Source organism: Leuresthes tenuis, unplaced genomic scaffold, assembly GCF_036924035.1.
Source record: "Leuresthes tenuis unplaced genomic scaffold, fLeuTen1.0.hap1 SCAF_22, whole genome shotgun sequence".
Lineage (NCBI taxonomy): Eukaryota > Metazoa > Chordata > Actinopteri > Atheriniformes > Atherinopsidae > Leuresthes > Leuresthes tenuis.
The window spans coordinates 8,450,898-8,467,286 of record NW_027325376.1 but is presented as its reverse complement, the minus strand read 5'-3'; the positions used below and the strand labels follow the sequence as shown (position 1 = coordinate 8,467,286).

At 40.0% G+C, this 16,389-nt stretch overlaps 1 protein-coding gene across 2 annotated transcripts in view; it reads left to right on the top strand.

Annotated features, from left to right (window-relative positions):
* LOC140281739 (adhesion G protein-coupled receptor L3-like) overlaps positions 1-16,389 on the top strand; it is a 210,075-nt gene that overhangs the window by 118,723 nt on the left and 74,963 nt on the right. For both annotated transcript variants that reach the window (XM_072376228.1, XM_072376227.1), the window contains exon 6: positions 6,301-7,101. In XM_072376228.1, the coding sequence (XP_072232329.1) occupies positions 6,301-7,101 (801 nt within the window). The remainder of the gene's footprint in view (positions 1-6,300; positions 7,102-16,389) is intronic.

The following is a 16,389-nucleotide window of genomic DNA, read 5'->3' as shown; positions in this document are numbered from 1 at the left end:
TAGGCATGCGTCTTCAGAAGGAAAAAGACGACAGTAAGCATGCAGTGTAAGTTATGCTGTGGCGATCAAATCAAGGAATCTTATTGAGAATCTTATTTTTATGCCGCACATGTATGTTGCCTGGTCAGGCAATTGAATTTCCTATGACAGCAGATCAGTTAAGTGATCTGCAGAGGCAGCTATGATGCTTTTTCCAGTGTTTGGCAGGGTGTACCAAACAGAAGCCAAGGTGCTACTAGCCTCATGCACACAGTTCAGTGAGTAATTGTTTTGCCCAGACTTGATGCCAGGATTTGGCCAAGAATGTATTCAGCTGAAATTGTCCTGATAAAACAATTACCTCAGCAGCTGTGTCTTTAAATGCTGCAAATGTATACTGGCTCAAAAAAGATTCTTATTATGAGCTTTCTATTTAGGGCCAAATGATGGTCCTTGATTAGCGTGGGCAACGCTTTGCTATTGTTGCACAGATTCTTAGGTTTGGGAAGTGAATGAGAGGCACTGATATGTTAAAGCAAAGTGACTGGCAAATCTCAAACAGAATTTTGGCAAAGCTGCCTTTCCACTCTCGAGTTGGCATTGGCAGCTGAGAAAAGCTGATTGAAGCTGGTCATCTCATTTCCTCTGGCAAGATGCAGCTAACAGTTGTGTTGTCCGACTGGTGTCCCCATCGCAAAAGCAGAGTCAAAACTTTTTATTACGTCAGATTGCAGTTTCAGTGATTAATCTTACAATTTGGTGGCATTACTTGTAAGATAATGATTTTATAATGAAGAAATTTCTTCTCCTTTTCTGCCTTAAACGTCTCACTGGCCAGATTTTGTTTATGTTTTCACTAACCGCTCGATGCTCGCAAAATTTTATTCACAAAATGATATAATACTGTTTGGTGTTTTAAAGTACCGTAGATTTTACTGAATGATGTGTATTAGTTAATGATCTGATAATCATTTATTATCATTACACAACTGTTTCTTCTCTATATGTACTGTATTTATAGTGTCTATACCCTATTAAATCAACTTAAGTTAGTAGTTAATATTTTTTATCATTGTGAAAACCTCTGTTCTGTCGAAGGAAGGCACCAGCATTTGATTTATGAAATGATGTCCTGAAATATCAGCAGAAGGTTTTAATCAGTTAGCCTTAAGTGCAAGTGTACATACAAAGGAGGAGGTTTATTGAATAAAGTTTATGAATGTGATTCTCAAGGGCCTACTTTGTGTGATGGAAGAAGATGAAACCCTTCCACTGACGCAAGAACAGCTCTGAAATGGCTCTTATTTTGTATAGGCGATTATGTTCATATTTTTCTAGAAGTTTCTTAACCGTCCAAAAGGGGGCACAGGGAAGCATGAGGAGAAGGGAGAAAAAGAAGGAAGAAATGAGAGAGCTAGGTACTTTTTAGTGACTCAGTGACAGCCATGACCAAAATCGTATTAAGGTCGCAATGAAGGTGGTGGGGTGTAGTAAAGAAGCTTTTCAAATGAATCAATTCTCTGTCCCTGCTTTTCCCGCCGCTCCTCTTGTATTCGCAGCAGAGTCACAGGTATATTTCAGCCAGTGGTGAAGCATGAGTAGACACGACACGAACAAATTACTTTGAGTGTACTGACGGGTGACCTTGTTGCATCCCCCGGCATCTTCCGGTCAGGCGAAAGAGCCACATGCTGGACTATAGCCCAGGGAGTGGTGTATTTCCTTGTCAGGGATTTCATCCACATCCTTTACTCCCTTCTCACACCATCTCCCCCGGTGATTGCGTCGTATACCACTTCTCACATCCCCACCACTAATGCCTTTTTTTATAGATCATTACCCTGCTCTCCCCTCACCACTGTTAGCAATCGCTCAATCAGAAACGCTGGCCTCCCTGTGGTCCCTGTTATGTGGCCGCAGCTCATGGGAGGTGAGGAGGCTTCGATCAGGCGCGCTATGCTGTTTACTTTGATTTGATGCATGGAGTCCACATGCAGCTCTGTGTTGTTGGTAAATCTGAGTTGCCAGTAATGGTGATTCATATGTAGCCCTGAGCAACTGTTGCTCATGCTTGGTATGGACTTATTGGGTTTCAGCAACAGCTCGAGCGTTTACCGTTAATGAGGTGCCGCGCTGTACCAGCATACAAGTTTATGATCTGACAAACAGACAACTTGTTGAAAGCCTCTCCCCCTTATTTTTCCCTCTTTTCGCTTGCCTGTCACAACTCTGCCTCATTCTCTCTTTTTCTCACTGGCTCACTGCCTTGCATTAATATTGTGCTCCTCTAATAACTTTCTCATCTTTCAAACTTTACCCTGCCTGCCCCTACCCACTGACCTCCACACTGCACTCTGTTGCACTCTTTATTTGAAGGAGAGGACTCTTGTAAGCCCTGGTAACAGAGGTTAATCCTCTCTTATTAGAAGGCGGATTACTGGAGGGAGAGGGACAGGAGCAGGCACGCTGGGTGGATGCTAACCCCAACCTCAAATGGGGGAGAATGACAAAATGCCATGACTGACCTAAGAGCCTTGTCTAAAGAGGAGGTGATATATAGAGAATTGGGATTTAATAGCCTCTGTAGTTTTTCAGCAGGCGGTCAGTGTATTTGTTGGGCAGTAGAATCAAAGCAGGATTCACAGTTAGTTTACATTAAAACTTCCCTCATCAATCTATGTCTATATCCATTTGAAAGGCATTTCTTACAGTGAATTGCCTTCATCATTCTGCAGTTCTTAGGTATTTTAGCTTTTTGTAGCCCATTGCTTTGCATTGTATGGTAAGCAGCTTTTGTTGTTTAGATTCAGTCTCACATGAGTTGTACAAAGTTGGGTACTAATTGCGTAGCTTATTGGAGTGTTGAGCAACTGAACAGATGTTTCCCCTGAAAAGAAGCAGGACAAAGACAATAGATTTGATATAGGAATTTTTAAAGAATTTTGGAATTGTAGTTGAATTTTAAAGAAAAAAAGAAAAGACATATCGGAGGCCTGTTTTTGTTAATAGGTTTCGAGCTGAGTGCTGTCATCGGAAAGTGGATGCATAGGTTACATAATGAATGAGTCTTACAGAGTAGTTGTCACTAACTAGCACTTTCCTGTTAAATTTAATTAATTGAAAGGATATGCATGAAAAATTTGATACATGGAAAAGCCACTAGTGGGTACCAGGCCTAAATTTGTCAGTGGTATGACCAATGTTAATATTGCTGTGTAAATGTTGGATGTATAAATGCTAAATATGTGAGAATATTTTTATATTTCAACTCCAGTTCAGGAAAATCAATTGATACAGATTGAAATATCAATCTCAGTTTGAATTTATCAAGGACATTATCCATTATATTCTGTCAATAGTTACGCTGGTTATTTTGAAATTATACCCACCACTCAGCGTAACCTGGAATTGAGGTCAACTCTTGGGTGAGTTTCTTCATGGAGAACTTCTGTTCTCCTTGTTGCACTTTCACGTCAGAAGCACACCTGCAAGCTGTTGTACATCTGTATGTTTCTATGGCGGTATAAAATGTATTGTACCACCTTATACATTCCTATCCCACGGTGACCACGCTGGAAAAGAAAAGAAAGAATTTGAAATAGTTTATGACTTGATTAACCTGTCTCTTTTGCAGCAGACTCACTAGTGATGCAGTATGTTTTCTTTTCCTGAAGCTTATGATTAAAATGTTTAATGTGTCTCTTCCACTAACCCCACGCTCCTCTTGTTCCTTTGTGTGACTGTGAAATAAAGACGGTTCTCACATCATTAATCTGTTCTCTATTTTTTTTTCTTTCTTTCTCTCCCCCTCATGCCTAAAAATAGAAGTGGAACAAAAAGGTAACTAAAAGCCAACAACTCCTCCTCTTTCACCTCCATTTTCATTTGCATCTGTGCTTTTTGCATTTTCTGGTGATGGGTTGCTGCGGCACGTCTCTGGCATGTTTTAGGTCCATGTTCATTGTATGGTTCATTGGCGTGGTTCAACATGTAATTCATGGGGAAAATTAAATGGTTCAAACAGTCTAAAACCTTTTTTTATTTTAAATAATTATTATTTCTCTTGTACATGCAGCAGCATGCAAAACACTGAATAATTCAGTGGACTCCCCTTCATTTCTTGTTCATTACCAGCATTTGAGACACAGCTTTTGACAGTGTACATATAGTAGTATATACGATAATGCATAAGGGTAAAAAAACATTAGAATCCTGCTCTGTGCTGATATCCCATAACACTGGGGTGTTTTTATTTCCAGCAATAACTGAAAATTATTTCAGTTGTGCTTTATCAGCTGCATAATATTAAAGCAGAAAGCTATACAGATTGATCAATAGCTTGTCCAATAAGCTGTCAGCATTTTTCAAATAGCTCTAACATGATGATGGCTACAACCTTCAGGGACTCACAAGTCAATACTGGAGATAGATCATTGCTGTTGCATTCTTACACTATCAGCATTGTATGATGCTAGAATACATACGCTAACTTTTCACTTGTGCCCCATAAACTTTCTGCTTTCAGTGTTCTCATGTATTTGAGCTTTATGTTTAAAGTTTGTTGTCAGACATTAAATAAGAAGCTAGATTAAAGTTAATGATGAAAATGGAATCGCAACACAAAATTCAAGAGTGGTCAGTGGCTTTGCAATACATTTTACATTTCTTGGTACTCACTAATTAATGACAAATCACTGAAAGCAGTGGCAATGAGATGAAAGAGGAGATTTGATCTGAATGATTGTGCTGCTATAGTAATGGTTTGTGAGATTCCCCATGAAAGCCATGATTGGATAACTTCTCTCATATCTTTCATTCACTCCTCCATCTCTGTGCTCAGATCCTTAAAAAGCACATTTTCACAGACTCCATAGAGCCCAGAGTGCTGTCAGTACAAAGCATAGCTACTCTGACCTTGTACGCTCGCACACCTTGTGTTTTTCTATCAGAGGAACCGCTCTCATAGCATTTAACAGTGCAAACCCTGAGATGTGCGTGGAGGCTCTGAGACACCAGTACGCATTTCAACACATTTTCACCTGCATGAAAACAACATGTTTAATCTGGGGAGATTACAGTCAAAAGAAGCCTCTGTTTTTGCCGTCTCTTTTTCCTTCTCTCCGTCGGAGCAGCTTCCGACTCTCAAAAGATCTGCGACTGGAACCTGTCAACATTCTGTCAGGCTACTGCCTCATTACAGTGAAAAGACAGAACGGAAATATACCTCAGTTCTTCATTGCTTCATTCATATTAACATTATGTGCAATTTTTCATCTAACCAGAATTTTCTTTTGTGATGATGGATCGTCTTTAGTTTTTTAGTATTTTCTTTAAACCTTCCACTATTACTTTTACGATCAATGTAATTCTGAATTCAGATCTCATCTTTTTAGAAGGAGAGAAAATTATAATTGCCTTACTCCTCAATAATCAATGGCTGAAACTGAAATTGACTTCTGCAAATGGTGCCTACTATTGACCTGCTCAAGCTGTATTGCCTTTGCTGAGCTTTATCAGATTTGACAAACCAGTTCACATGTAATTAGTTTATTGTGTGTGGTGCTGTAAATCATACCACAGATTAAAAATGTCATGTAGATGAAATGATGGAAAGGCAGTCGTTACATAGATGTATTTTTTCTTTTGATTTGGATTCATTTTCCTAAAGGGGCTGTCTTGGCCAATAATTGCGACACAGCCATTTATCAAAATGTGGGGTCTGTGTGTTTAAGGCTATTCATTTAGAACTCCCACTGCAATGTTTTGATGAAACTTTTATTCATTTTTTTATATTCCTGCCACAGTTTTTATTCATGTCTCAGCAGAGGCCTTAATGAGAAGGAAAAACGTTAATGTGTGTGTATATGTGCACGTGGGCAAGATAGTGGTCGTGCATGTGGTTCCTAAAGTGTCTCTATACTACGTTTAGTCCCCCTAAAACCATTAAGTCAGTTAGTTCAGTAACACTGTAGATTATTGTTTCAGCTTGCTGCAAACATAAGCCACAGAGTGTTTTGCTTGTTTTTTGTACTGTTAAATTACAATTTACATGCTTTGAAGAAGATAATCCGATTGTTGTTGGATTTATCTAATAAAGTCTGTTGCTAAATGCTTTTTATACTTATCGTCTCTGCTCCTAATTTGAGCCTGATTATCTCAACAGTGATGAAGAAGTCAAGAGTTGGCATCCCATCCTTAATAGTGAAAAATGATTTGTGGATTGAAATTTTTGAGTTCTATTATTAGCGTGTCTTTAATGACAAATTTAAGTACCTGCCAATGTAACTCTGTAATTGTCTTTCCCCATTTTTGGCTCCTCAGTATTCCTGTGTCCAGGGCTTCTGCGCAGGGTGTACCAGAGCGAGCACCTCTTTGAATCAGACCACCAGTCTGGAGCCTGGTGCAAGGACCCTCTCCAGGCTTCTGATAAGATCTACTACATGCCTTGGACCCCCTACCGCACAGACACCTTGACTGAATACTCTTCCAAAGAAGACTTCATTGCTGGAAGGCCAACAACAACCTACAAGCTCCCACATCGTGTGGACGGAACAGGCTTTGTGGTGTACGATGGCGCGCTCTTCTTCAACAAGGAGCGCACGCGCAACATTGTCAAGTTTGACCTGCGAACTCGTATCAAGAGTGGCGAGGCTATTATAGCTAATGCCAACTACCATGACACATCCCCATATCGCTGGGGAGGAAAATCCGACATTGACTTGGCTGTAGATGAAAACGGACTTTGGGTGATTTATGCCACTGAGCAAAACAACGGACGGATTGTCATCAGCCAGCTCAATCCTTACACGCTGCGTGTCGAGGGGACCTGGGACACGGCTTACGACAAGCGCTCAGCATCCAACGCCTTCATGATCTGTGGGATCCTTTACGTGGTGAAGTCGGTGTACGAGGATGATGACAATGAAGCAACAGGAAACAAGATAGATTACATCTACAACACAGAGCTAAGTAAAGATGGGTTTCTGGACATCCCTTTCCCCAACTCTTATCAGTACATTGCTGCCGTGGATTATAATCCCAGGGACAATCTGCTGTATGTTTGGAACAATTACCACGTTGTCAAGTACTCTCTGGACTTCGGAGCGTTGGACAACAGACTCGGTAAGACTTACTTTTTTATTTCTTAACTTTGCGTTCATAAACAGACGATGTACATGAAATGGTCCAAAATGGAAGCAGTGCACATAAAGGTTGCACCTGCTTCATATTTCTGATTAGTTAGATCCACTAACTTGCTTTACAGCAGATGTCCTTAGCAAATGTTCGTTCCGTTTTCTTGTTCACATAACAATTAGTGGTTTTACTCCAAATGACTAATTCGATTTACCGCCAGTCGCTTCTAGGCTCTATGAATAGCGTTCTCTACATGTTGTTTGTTCCTAACAACAACTTTGTTGTGTGGGATGTACAGACCAGTCTGACGTGGCAAGTGCTTACACTTTACTGTAAGTCTTATTATGGGCTTACAAAAACATTAATTGAATAGCAAATTGCTAAACCATTGCAATCTGACAATATGGGGGCTGATGACAGGTGGATGTAGGGAATGTTGATTTTGTTCATTGTGCTGCTTCTGCATTTCAAAAATGGAAGTAAAGCAAAGTTATACACTGACAGATATTGTTGCTGAATTAGTATAAAAGGTTGCCAGAAAGAAGTGTTGTCAGTTAATTAATTTCCAGAAAGTAAGAATAGGCATCTTCTCAACGTTTCTCAGTCAAACGAGCTTGGTATCTCTTCCAGTTTGTCAAATAGGACATATTCTGTGTATTGATAGGCTCCAGTCCAAACACTGATCTTTTCCTAACCTTTTACCACCCCAGATCATTAATACATTTTTTAAACTGGCTTCATCCAGTTGAGGGTCGCAAGGAGCTGGATGCCGTTACATTACTGACTTACAGCCATTCACCAATTAACCAAACATACATGCTTTATGACTACGCGAGGAAACCCCAGATCATCAGAAAACCCATGCAGGCATACGAAAGGCATGCAAAATCAAGAGAGAAAAGCCCAGCCAAGATTCAGACTAGAATTTTATTTTTGCTGTGAGATGACAGTGGCAACAGTGGCAGTGGCAACAGTCAAGAGATACGCCCAATGTGACACAAGGTCAACAAATATCAAAATGACAGATGTTGACATTGAATATCTGTGGTTTCAAGAAAAGTTTTATGACGTTTTACTCTTTTGACCATTTGTAGGATTCATGTGTTCATCATTGCTCGTGATATTGCTTGCGGACAGGATTTTTCAGGCATCAAAACAAAGGCTAGATAATCCTAAATTTCCATGATCGTGACCCCTTGGGTCCGTAATACTGACACATTTTGTCCACAAGTTGTGTTTCAGCCACATCTGACATCTTTTGTACTTCAGCTGTTGAGAAGTACTGCCAACCGAAAAATTCCTAAGTATCTTTTGAAATGGCTCATTTCTCCAATCCATTGTTCAATTTGTGAATTGGTGCTTGCTGCAAAGCATGCAACAGGAAAATAGAACCAGTTTTAACACACCAAGATAATTCTTTGTGCTATCTCATCAACAGCTCTAGTCAAAAAATGTCACAAGTTATTTGACTGTGAAATCCGTACTCTGCTTTCTCCTCTGGAGCTTTTTCTACCCTCTGCTTGCCAGGTGAATATATTTTCCCTTAGCTGACTGCTACTGCTCCCCAAATCTTTTTTGTACAGAATCCCACTCAAACACAGCCTATAATATATTCAATTGTTCAGCAACCATGCTTATAGTGTTTGGTTTTGAAGAGACACAGCTACATATAAGATAATTTGTTGTAGTTAAGGCGAGTGAAATGCTGTTGTTATGTACTTCCTGTATTAAATAATCTTTCACGTCCTAACAGTGATACACAATGCTCACACATTCTTTCATGGACACATACACACACGTTCAATAGAAGACCTGGTGAAAAATGTTTGGCTGCCCAGAATAGGCTGCTCTCCAAAAAGCCTACTGCATGAATATAGATAGTAAAATTTTGCATTAAGCGGATGGATGGAGTCAGAGCACAAATATAAATGTCAGATAAACAGATTGATAATGAATAAAAGCATGATTGAATGGACCCTGAATCATAAACCATATACAGTAGTTTGATCAACTTCCAGACTAATTTAGAGTGAAGCAAGTGTTAGAATTTTCTGCACACTTGTCCCCGGAGTTGCCTAATTTTGACCTGCCAGGACAATTACAACCAAATTGTTTGATTTAGCATCATGGGACCACTTCACTGCACACAAATTAGTCTCTATTTGCAGCTGCATCCTGGCGTTTGTTCTTCTTTTGATTGCAACTCCACTGAGGTGAGAAGAGATTAGAGAGCAAGACGTGGCTTAGGTAAACTGTAAATATCTGACACAGAAAGTATCAGAAACTTTGACGGACCTGCAAAAGACTGCGAGATGGGGATTTTTAAACATCCCGATGCGAGTGTTCCTGACAGACTTCTGCAAACCTCTGATATGATCAGTCAAAGCATTTAAAGTCATTCATTGAGGGCGAAAATGCGACTTAATGAGCCAACATGCCAGAACACCAGACTCCAAAGCCAAGAGCGTCTCTCATTTGCTGCCTGCATGAGCTTGTGAAATCTGATCCAGTGTCATGATCACAGTGCTTGTTAGCACTCTCAGAGAGGTGTCATTCTCTGATCGGGCTAACACTAGTGCTCTCCACTCGTGCTTCCGATCCCATGAGCATGCCTGACCTGCCACACCAGTGGAGCATGGTATATGAGCAACAGAGCGGCAGAGGCAAGGCCAGAGCCACAGCTGGGGCCAGCAACCAACCACAGGCACCAGGGCACAGTACATACTACAGGGCATTCGTCATGGACAGGGTAATGTTTTTTGGAATTGCTGGAAACATTCTAAAACAATCTTCTTTTTTTTTTTTTTGCAACACCAAAAATAAAAATTTAGAAATATTTGAGATAAATGAAAGAAATGCTTTTTTCAAGGACAGCTGATCAACACCTGAGAGTGCTTCCATAATACCTCGGCTGATAATTAAGTTGACTGAATTTGTGACAAATTTGTGTACTTGGAAGCAACTGTTAGTATGTACATGGAAGAGCTCTCTCCCACTTTTCATGATCACATTGAGTGCAGAACGTGCAAGGACAACAAGAATAAATTGGACCATCATTATTCAAAAGCATAAAAGAACAAAAAACATGAATGAAAAGTGCATGATTTTCACGAAGGCCACAGTGACCTCTTTGGTGGTTGTTGATTCTCTGACAGTTGAGGAACATCACTGCCCGTGACCCAGCTCTCCATATCCACCTTTTTAGATTGTTGCTCACCACTTCCATCACCGTATGACTCAGCTCAAGCAAATTTGATAGTTTCAGAACACAAAGAGCTATCAAAACTGGTGTGAGAAAAAAACAATTAAAACAAACAGTGTCTCTCTTCATCAACACTTTCAAACGAAATGATTACCTCTTATAGCACCTTTAACCATATTTAGATAGATTTAGAAAATACTAAATATTATATAATTTTATAGAGCTAGTTAGGGTAACGAAATATGAGCTGCAATAATTGTAGACAATAGTTTTTACCTCTGAAGTGAGTGGGTTCACTTTAAGGAATAAGAACGTTATTTAGTGCTTTTATTTGTCTTGAACAGTTTTATTTTATAGAGGTTAATTGGGCTAGCGTAAATCTCGGTATTTACATAAATATATATATGGGTCAAATTTGTATCATGTGTTTTTAATTTCCAGATATCACAAGTGCAAACTGCTGAGGCACACACAGGTTTTTAAAACAGCTATTTTCCTTCTGATTTCTTGTCGCTTTGAAAATGTACACCATTTTCCCATTTGTTTGATATCTCCTCAGAGCTATTCAGTGAAAGAGTAATTTAGGTAAAGACTCATGAGTGCACCATCTTGTTTCCAAACAGGCTCTGATGTAGCCCACAAGTTCAAAAAATGAGGTCTAAAGAAATGCTGCTCGGGCAGGAGTGCCCCAATCCTCTTTTCTGTTTAATGCTCCCTGCCTGCTGACTACTGTAGTTGTAAAAAGACATTAACTTGCATGAGACAGAAGTTTGCCCTTTTTCCACTCTTCTTATTAAACTAGAAAAGCTTTTTATAGTGGGTTTATGGTCTCAATTGCTCGTTTGAATTCTTTAACACAGCAGGATGATTATTTTGTAAATTATGGTCCCGCTAACAGATTGCAACGTATTCAGTCAGATGTTCGTCTTGCTCCTAATGTCTGTTTTTAAAGAAATCCTAACAGCCACAACCAAATTTCCAAATTTGAGGTTACATAAAAATGGCTACGCTCTTGTGAGAGGTTCATTGGAGCTAGACCCATCTTTCGTATGCATTTTGCACTGTCGATGCTCATCACACCATCAGGTATCATAGTTAATGTTGCTGGTCATCATCATAGGCAAAGATGAACTAGCTGTTCAGAGTGATAGTCACTCTGCGCTGTAGTCTCTGCAATGTGCTATTACAGTTGAGATCATTAAATAGCATGTCCTGGTTCTGGACATGGAGTTTTCTACCAAATTGTTTCTACCGAAAACTTTCAATAGATTTTTCTATCCATTAACTTTAGTGTTTATTTTCTCCAAGCCTTAAGTTTAAAGACTTTGTGTTGCCTACCATGTTGAGCATAAGGCGAATTGACTCCACTAATAGCACTGATATTCTGTTGTAAGCCAATCTGTATGTGTCAACTCATATGCAGTTTTCTTAGTTGAATCCCATATTATTAGACTGTGTCTGAGTCTTGGATGGATTTTTAGATGAATCTTCTCATATTTCAGTCAACCTATGGTGTTTTTTAATTTTAATTTTGGATGATTGTTTTGTTGACTCATGATCGGTTGATCAGATGCAGCCCAGTTGGTGTCATGGATACATTAATTGTCTAGCCGTGCTGTAATTTTGCCACATGTTGCCATCTGGTAAGGGCATGGCGCCAGCCCTGTTGGCCTGGAGGGAGGCGGCAGACGTGGCACCCCGACCTTCATGCTGAAACAGCCGATGTTTTGAATGCTCAGGACCAACTTGGCTCTATTTGGAAGAGCCTGACACATGCTAAATTGATTAACACTGTCTGAGCAGTAAATGCGGACTGGCAGAGTCGCTGTAGATAATCTGACTCTGACTTGGTGTGCTCTTAAAGGCAAAAACGTTTTTTACTTCTGGTTGCATTGCTCCAAAAGGAACGATGTGTGCTTCCTGTCAAGTAGTTGCCATTGCCTTTGTTGATAAGCTATCATATAGATTCCTGTAGTAACCTCTCGTTGTGGTAGGTTGTTCTTGATTACAAAGCTCAGAGTAATTCAAGCTAAATGCTGCTACAGTCAAAAAAGAAAAAAAAATGGCCTCACTCTGCATGAGGTCCTTTTTGATGTTGAAGCTTGGTAATGTAGTATACATGCTTATTTTCAAAGCTATGCACTCATCACTTGCCTGGCACATCTCTTGCAGAGGGCAGTTTTCTTGTGGGGAAATTGCAAGGTTAAGGATGAAAGTGCACACAAATAAACCCATGGACACACGCTTCTAACAGAACATCTTTAGTGGTGCAACACAATTCCTTTTTAATGAAAAAAGGCAGGTCTTTGTTAGAAACAGTGTTTGAGCTCTGTTCCCCCATGTCAGAATTTCTTTTTAACACTGTTCCACAAAATCATTGAACCTGTTTGTCTCTGTATGTGCTGGTCTGAGATCTTAGTTTTTTTTTGTGATAGGGGATGTGAACAAAATATTTGTCAATTTGAGCAGGCATGCCCATGTTCTAAGTGTTTCACAGTGAAGCAAGCATTTTGTACGTGTCATAGCCCTTAAAATCTCACATGATTTTCATCTATCCATCCATGGCTGTGACAGCTCTACCCTGATCTAGAAATCCCACCCAGATCATCGGTGTAGCTAAGAGGACTGGCAGGCAACTTCTCAAGCAATCCCCCATTTGTCTCCCTTGGAATGTACGAATGTAAGGAAAACATATGTAAAGTAGGAGGACTGAAGAACTCATACCCCTACTGACGAAAGTCAGCTTCAGCAGCATTACAGTTTCTTTCACTTGTTTGTTTAAAAATGCCAGAAGTCTCACCCAAGTTGTCACCTCAGACAATCAGCTGTGGTGTTTTTGATCATACCAGAGAGTGTAAGTCAGTGTGTTCAGTGCTTCCTTTTTCATAATCCTGATTTTGTGTATATATTTGCGTGTGAGTTTGGTAACCAGTTTCTTCAGAGCCCCAAGAACGGCCACATTAAATTTAACAGGCTTGGTTGCGCACACGCTCAAAGTGATTTATTTTGACCAATCGGCCGGCCGATTCTGAACAGAGGCCTCTAAAGCATTTTAAACTCTCTTTATCATCAGAGTTACTTTCTCCACACAGCTTTGCCCCATCCATTTGGCCCACTCTATATTTGGTTGACAGTCTTTTGAAAAGCCTCACTCTAGGTTTTCTTGGCAAATGGTGAGACCCTGGAGGAGCATGTCCTCCCTCACCCTACCCCCCTTTTGCTTTCCTGGATAGATTTGACAATGTTTGGCCTTGTTGGAAGCCTGAAAGACTTGGGATTGGGCTATTAGTGCAAAAACTGAATCCAGTATATTCCTCTGTTCATTTTTCAGTTTTTTTTAAGATGAAAAGATGAATATTAGAAGTTGCTAAATAAGGATTTCAGAGGACTGTGAGGTATTAATGCACGTCTCATACAGTTCTCCATGTACTGTATGAATGCAAAAGATGTGAAGATGCATGATAAATTGAAATATTATATTTTTATCTGGAATTTTGAGACTCCAAGTGTATGAAATCTAATTAAATGAAAATTAAATCAGCAACACCTTCTTTTTCAAACACAGATAAGCACATTAGGTTAAAACACCACTTTTAATTTTGTCTTTGCATGCATTTTCTTTTAGCAAATCTGTGCAGCAGATCAGCACACAGTCCTTGGGTGTAGTTTCTATGCCAGCAGGCTTAGCTCCCGTCTCTTCTGTCATTTATTGCAAATATAGCGAGCGGCTCCCCAGGCCCGTGTCCATGTGTGCATACATATCAGCCCAGTGCATACACCTCTCCCAGCACTGTCTGACCTCCATTGATGCCCTCTCAAGTCCAGGGAAAAGAGCTTGGGAAGAAGAAATTAATTGCCAAACAATGCATAGGTCCCATCCATTATGGTTCTCATCATGTCAGATGATATCGAAGCATTACTGGATGCACGGGTGCATAATTTACCGTGCCTCCTCCCCACCGCCAGCACCACTTCAACCTTTTCACATCCCAGTTGTGCACAGTGATGGATTTCTGGGCTTACTGCAAAAGATAATATTAAACGACAGCACTTTCATCATTTTATTTTCCGACCATTTACGTGTAGAATTTTGGCAGGACTGTATGAGCTAAACACAAAGAAACTGATAAGCTGTGTAAATCATGAGGCAGGTACGGGTTTTATGAGACGTAAATAATTTTGGTCAGAGATAACATTTAAACTCAATGACTTCTCACATGGCTGCTGGCTGAGAATTATCAAACCACTTGTGGTTAACGGGTCACATTTCATTTTTACTCAGCTGATCTTTGCTTTTGTTCTGTAAGATTAACGTTACACATGGATCTAATTTAATCTACAATGTTGACGTTATCAGATAAGAGTTTAGAAAAAACTGCTAACATGATACAGCAGTTATTTCTGCTGAAACTCAACGTTGGCATTTATTTATTTATTTTTTGACTGAACATTTCAGTAAGATTTTTTTTTCTTCCTTTTTTTTAACATCAATCACTTTTGGACACACAAGGCTACAGCTAGCAACCTTCCATCTTGGCTTGTTGCAGGCCTAAGGCCGAGACGCTTTGTGGAGAAGCTGTGCGTGAATAGTACCGTAAATGTTCCACAATTACACAGCGCTTACATAGCATTTCTTATTACAAACTGTGTATGTTCTGTAACAAGTTCTTTTTCATCTAAAATTACACAACTTTGACCAGGAATGTGAGGTTCGATGTCTTGCCCAAAGACTCTTTGACACATAGGGGAGCTGGAGCTGGAGAGTTCTGACTTCAAGGTGGGAGGATGAGCACCCTGAGTCACGGCTGTGGGGGTGGACTGGACACAAAAAGTCATTACCAGACTTAATAGACTTTTTGAGGAATGTATCCAGCTAGCTCCTTTATTGTAAGTCCAGATTTTGTCAGATTGAGCCCATGTGTGAATTTAGCATTCTCTGGAGAATTCACTGTGAGCTTGTATGTGCTGATCAAGTTTGCAGCTTTACACTCTTTCTTTAACTGGCCTGTTGTTTCCCACCCATTTGTTTTATAATGTGGATAATGTGGACATCACAAGGGGCATTATTAATTCAGCTTGTTCATATCAGTCATCACAGTTTCACTTGTTTTTTGCAACTTGTTCCTGAAAAAACATTCAATCTTGTGAAATTAGAAGTAGACAGAGTGGCTAAGTGCAAGCAGTAGTTAACGTATCAACCAGACAAATGACACACGTTTATAGTCATGGTAACAACCGTGACCATGGAGTTTAGCCTCAGGATGTCCTCGGTCTAGAAATGTGTGTCCCGGCAGCCTCAAATTCTGTCGTGCAGGCGTTAAACAGGGTTGTAGAAATTTAATGGGTGACATCACACATAGACTGTACAACCCTTTTCCATTCTGTAAAAGTTCCCGCTGAAGATGTAACCATGCATAAAGGTTCAAAAACTAAAATTAGGATGTAATTGGGTTCAGAACGAGGCTGGAAGTGTCATTTTATTGTCTGATGCTTTTTTTTCTTTCTCCCTCCCCAAAAGGCCTTTTCAGACTTGTTTGAACTCTGGTCTACAGTAGTTTCCCTGAGCCGACGAGCTCGCTCTTGATGCGGAAATGGCAAGTTGTATAAACCGGATCCATTTCATAACAGTATTGCAGTTTTCTTTCCTGGAGCGAAGTAGAGCTGGCTTATCTAATTGTTGAAGCCACGATCCCTGGAACACAGAGAGAGAGGCTAATTAGTTAGAGATGAATGCTTTGAAATGAAGCACAAAGAAATGTGTGTGGTGGAAACAGACTTAACGCGTTTAGCGAGGGGGGAGAGGTGGAGCGTAAATGATGAGCGAAGCTGGTGTTTCAATGAGAAAGGAAGCTGGAGTGCATGCAGAAGTTTGCTACTTTCTTTTATGAATGAGCAGGTTTCTGGTTTTTGGTATAGGAACGTCTCAGGCCCTAAAGCTTGGAAATGATGAATATTTTATAAATGGCAGTTATTCATGTTAATCTCCTTTTTTTTCTACTGAGAATGTACTTGTCTCTTAAACATCAAAGGAAATGAGAGGAAGTTTAGGTCTGAGATCATGTTATCTTTGTCTT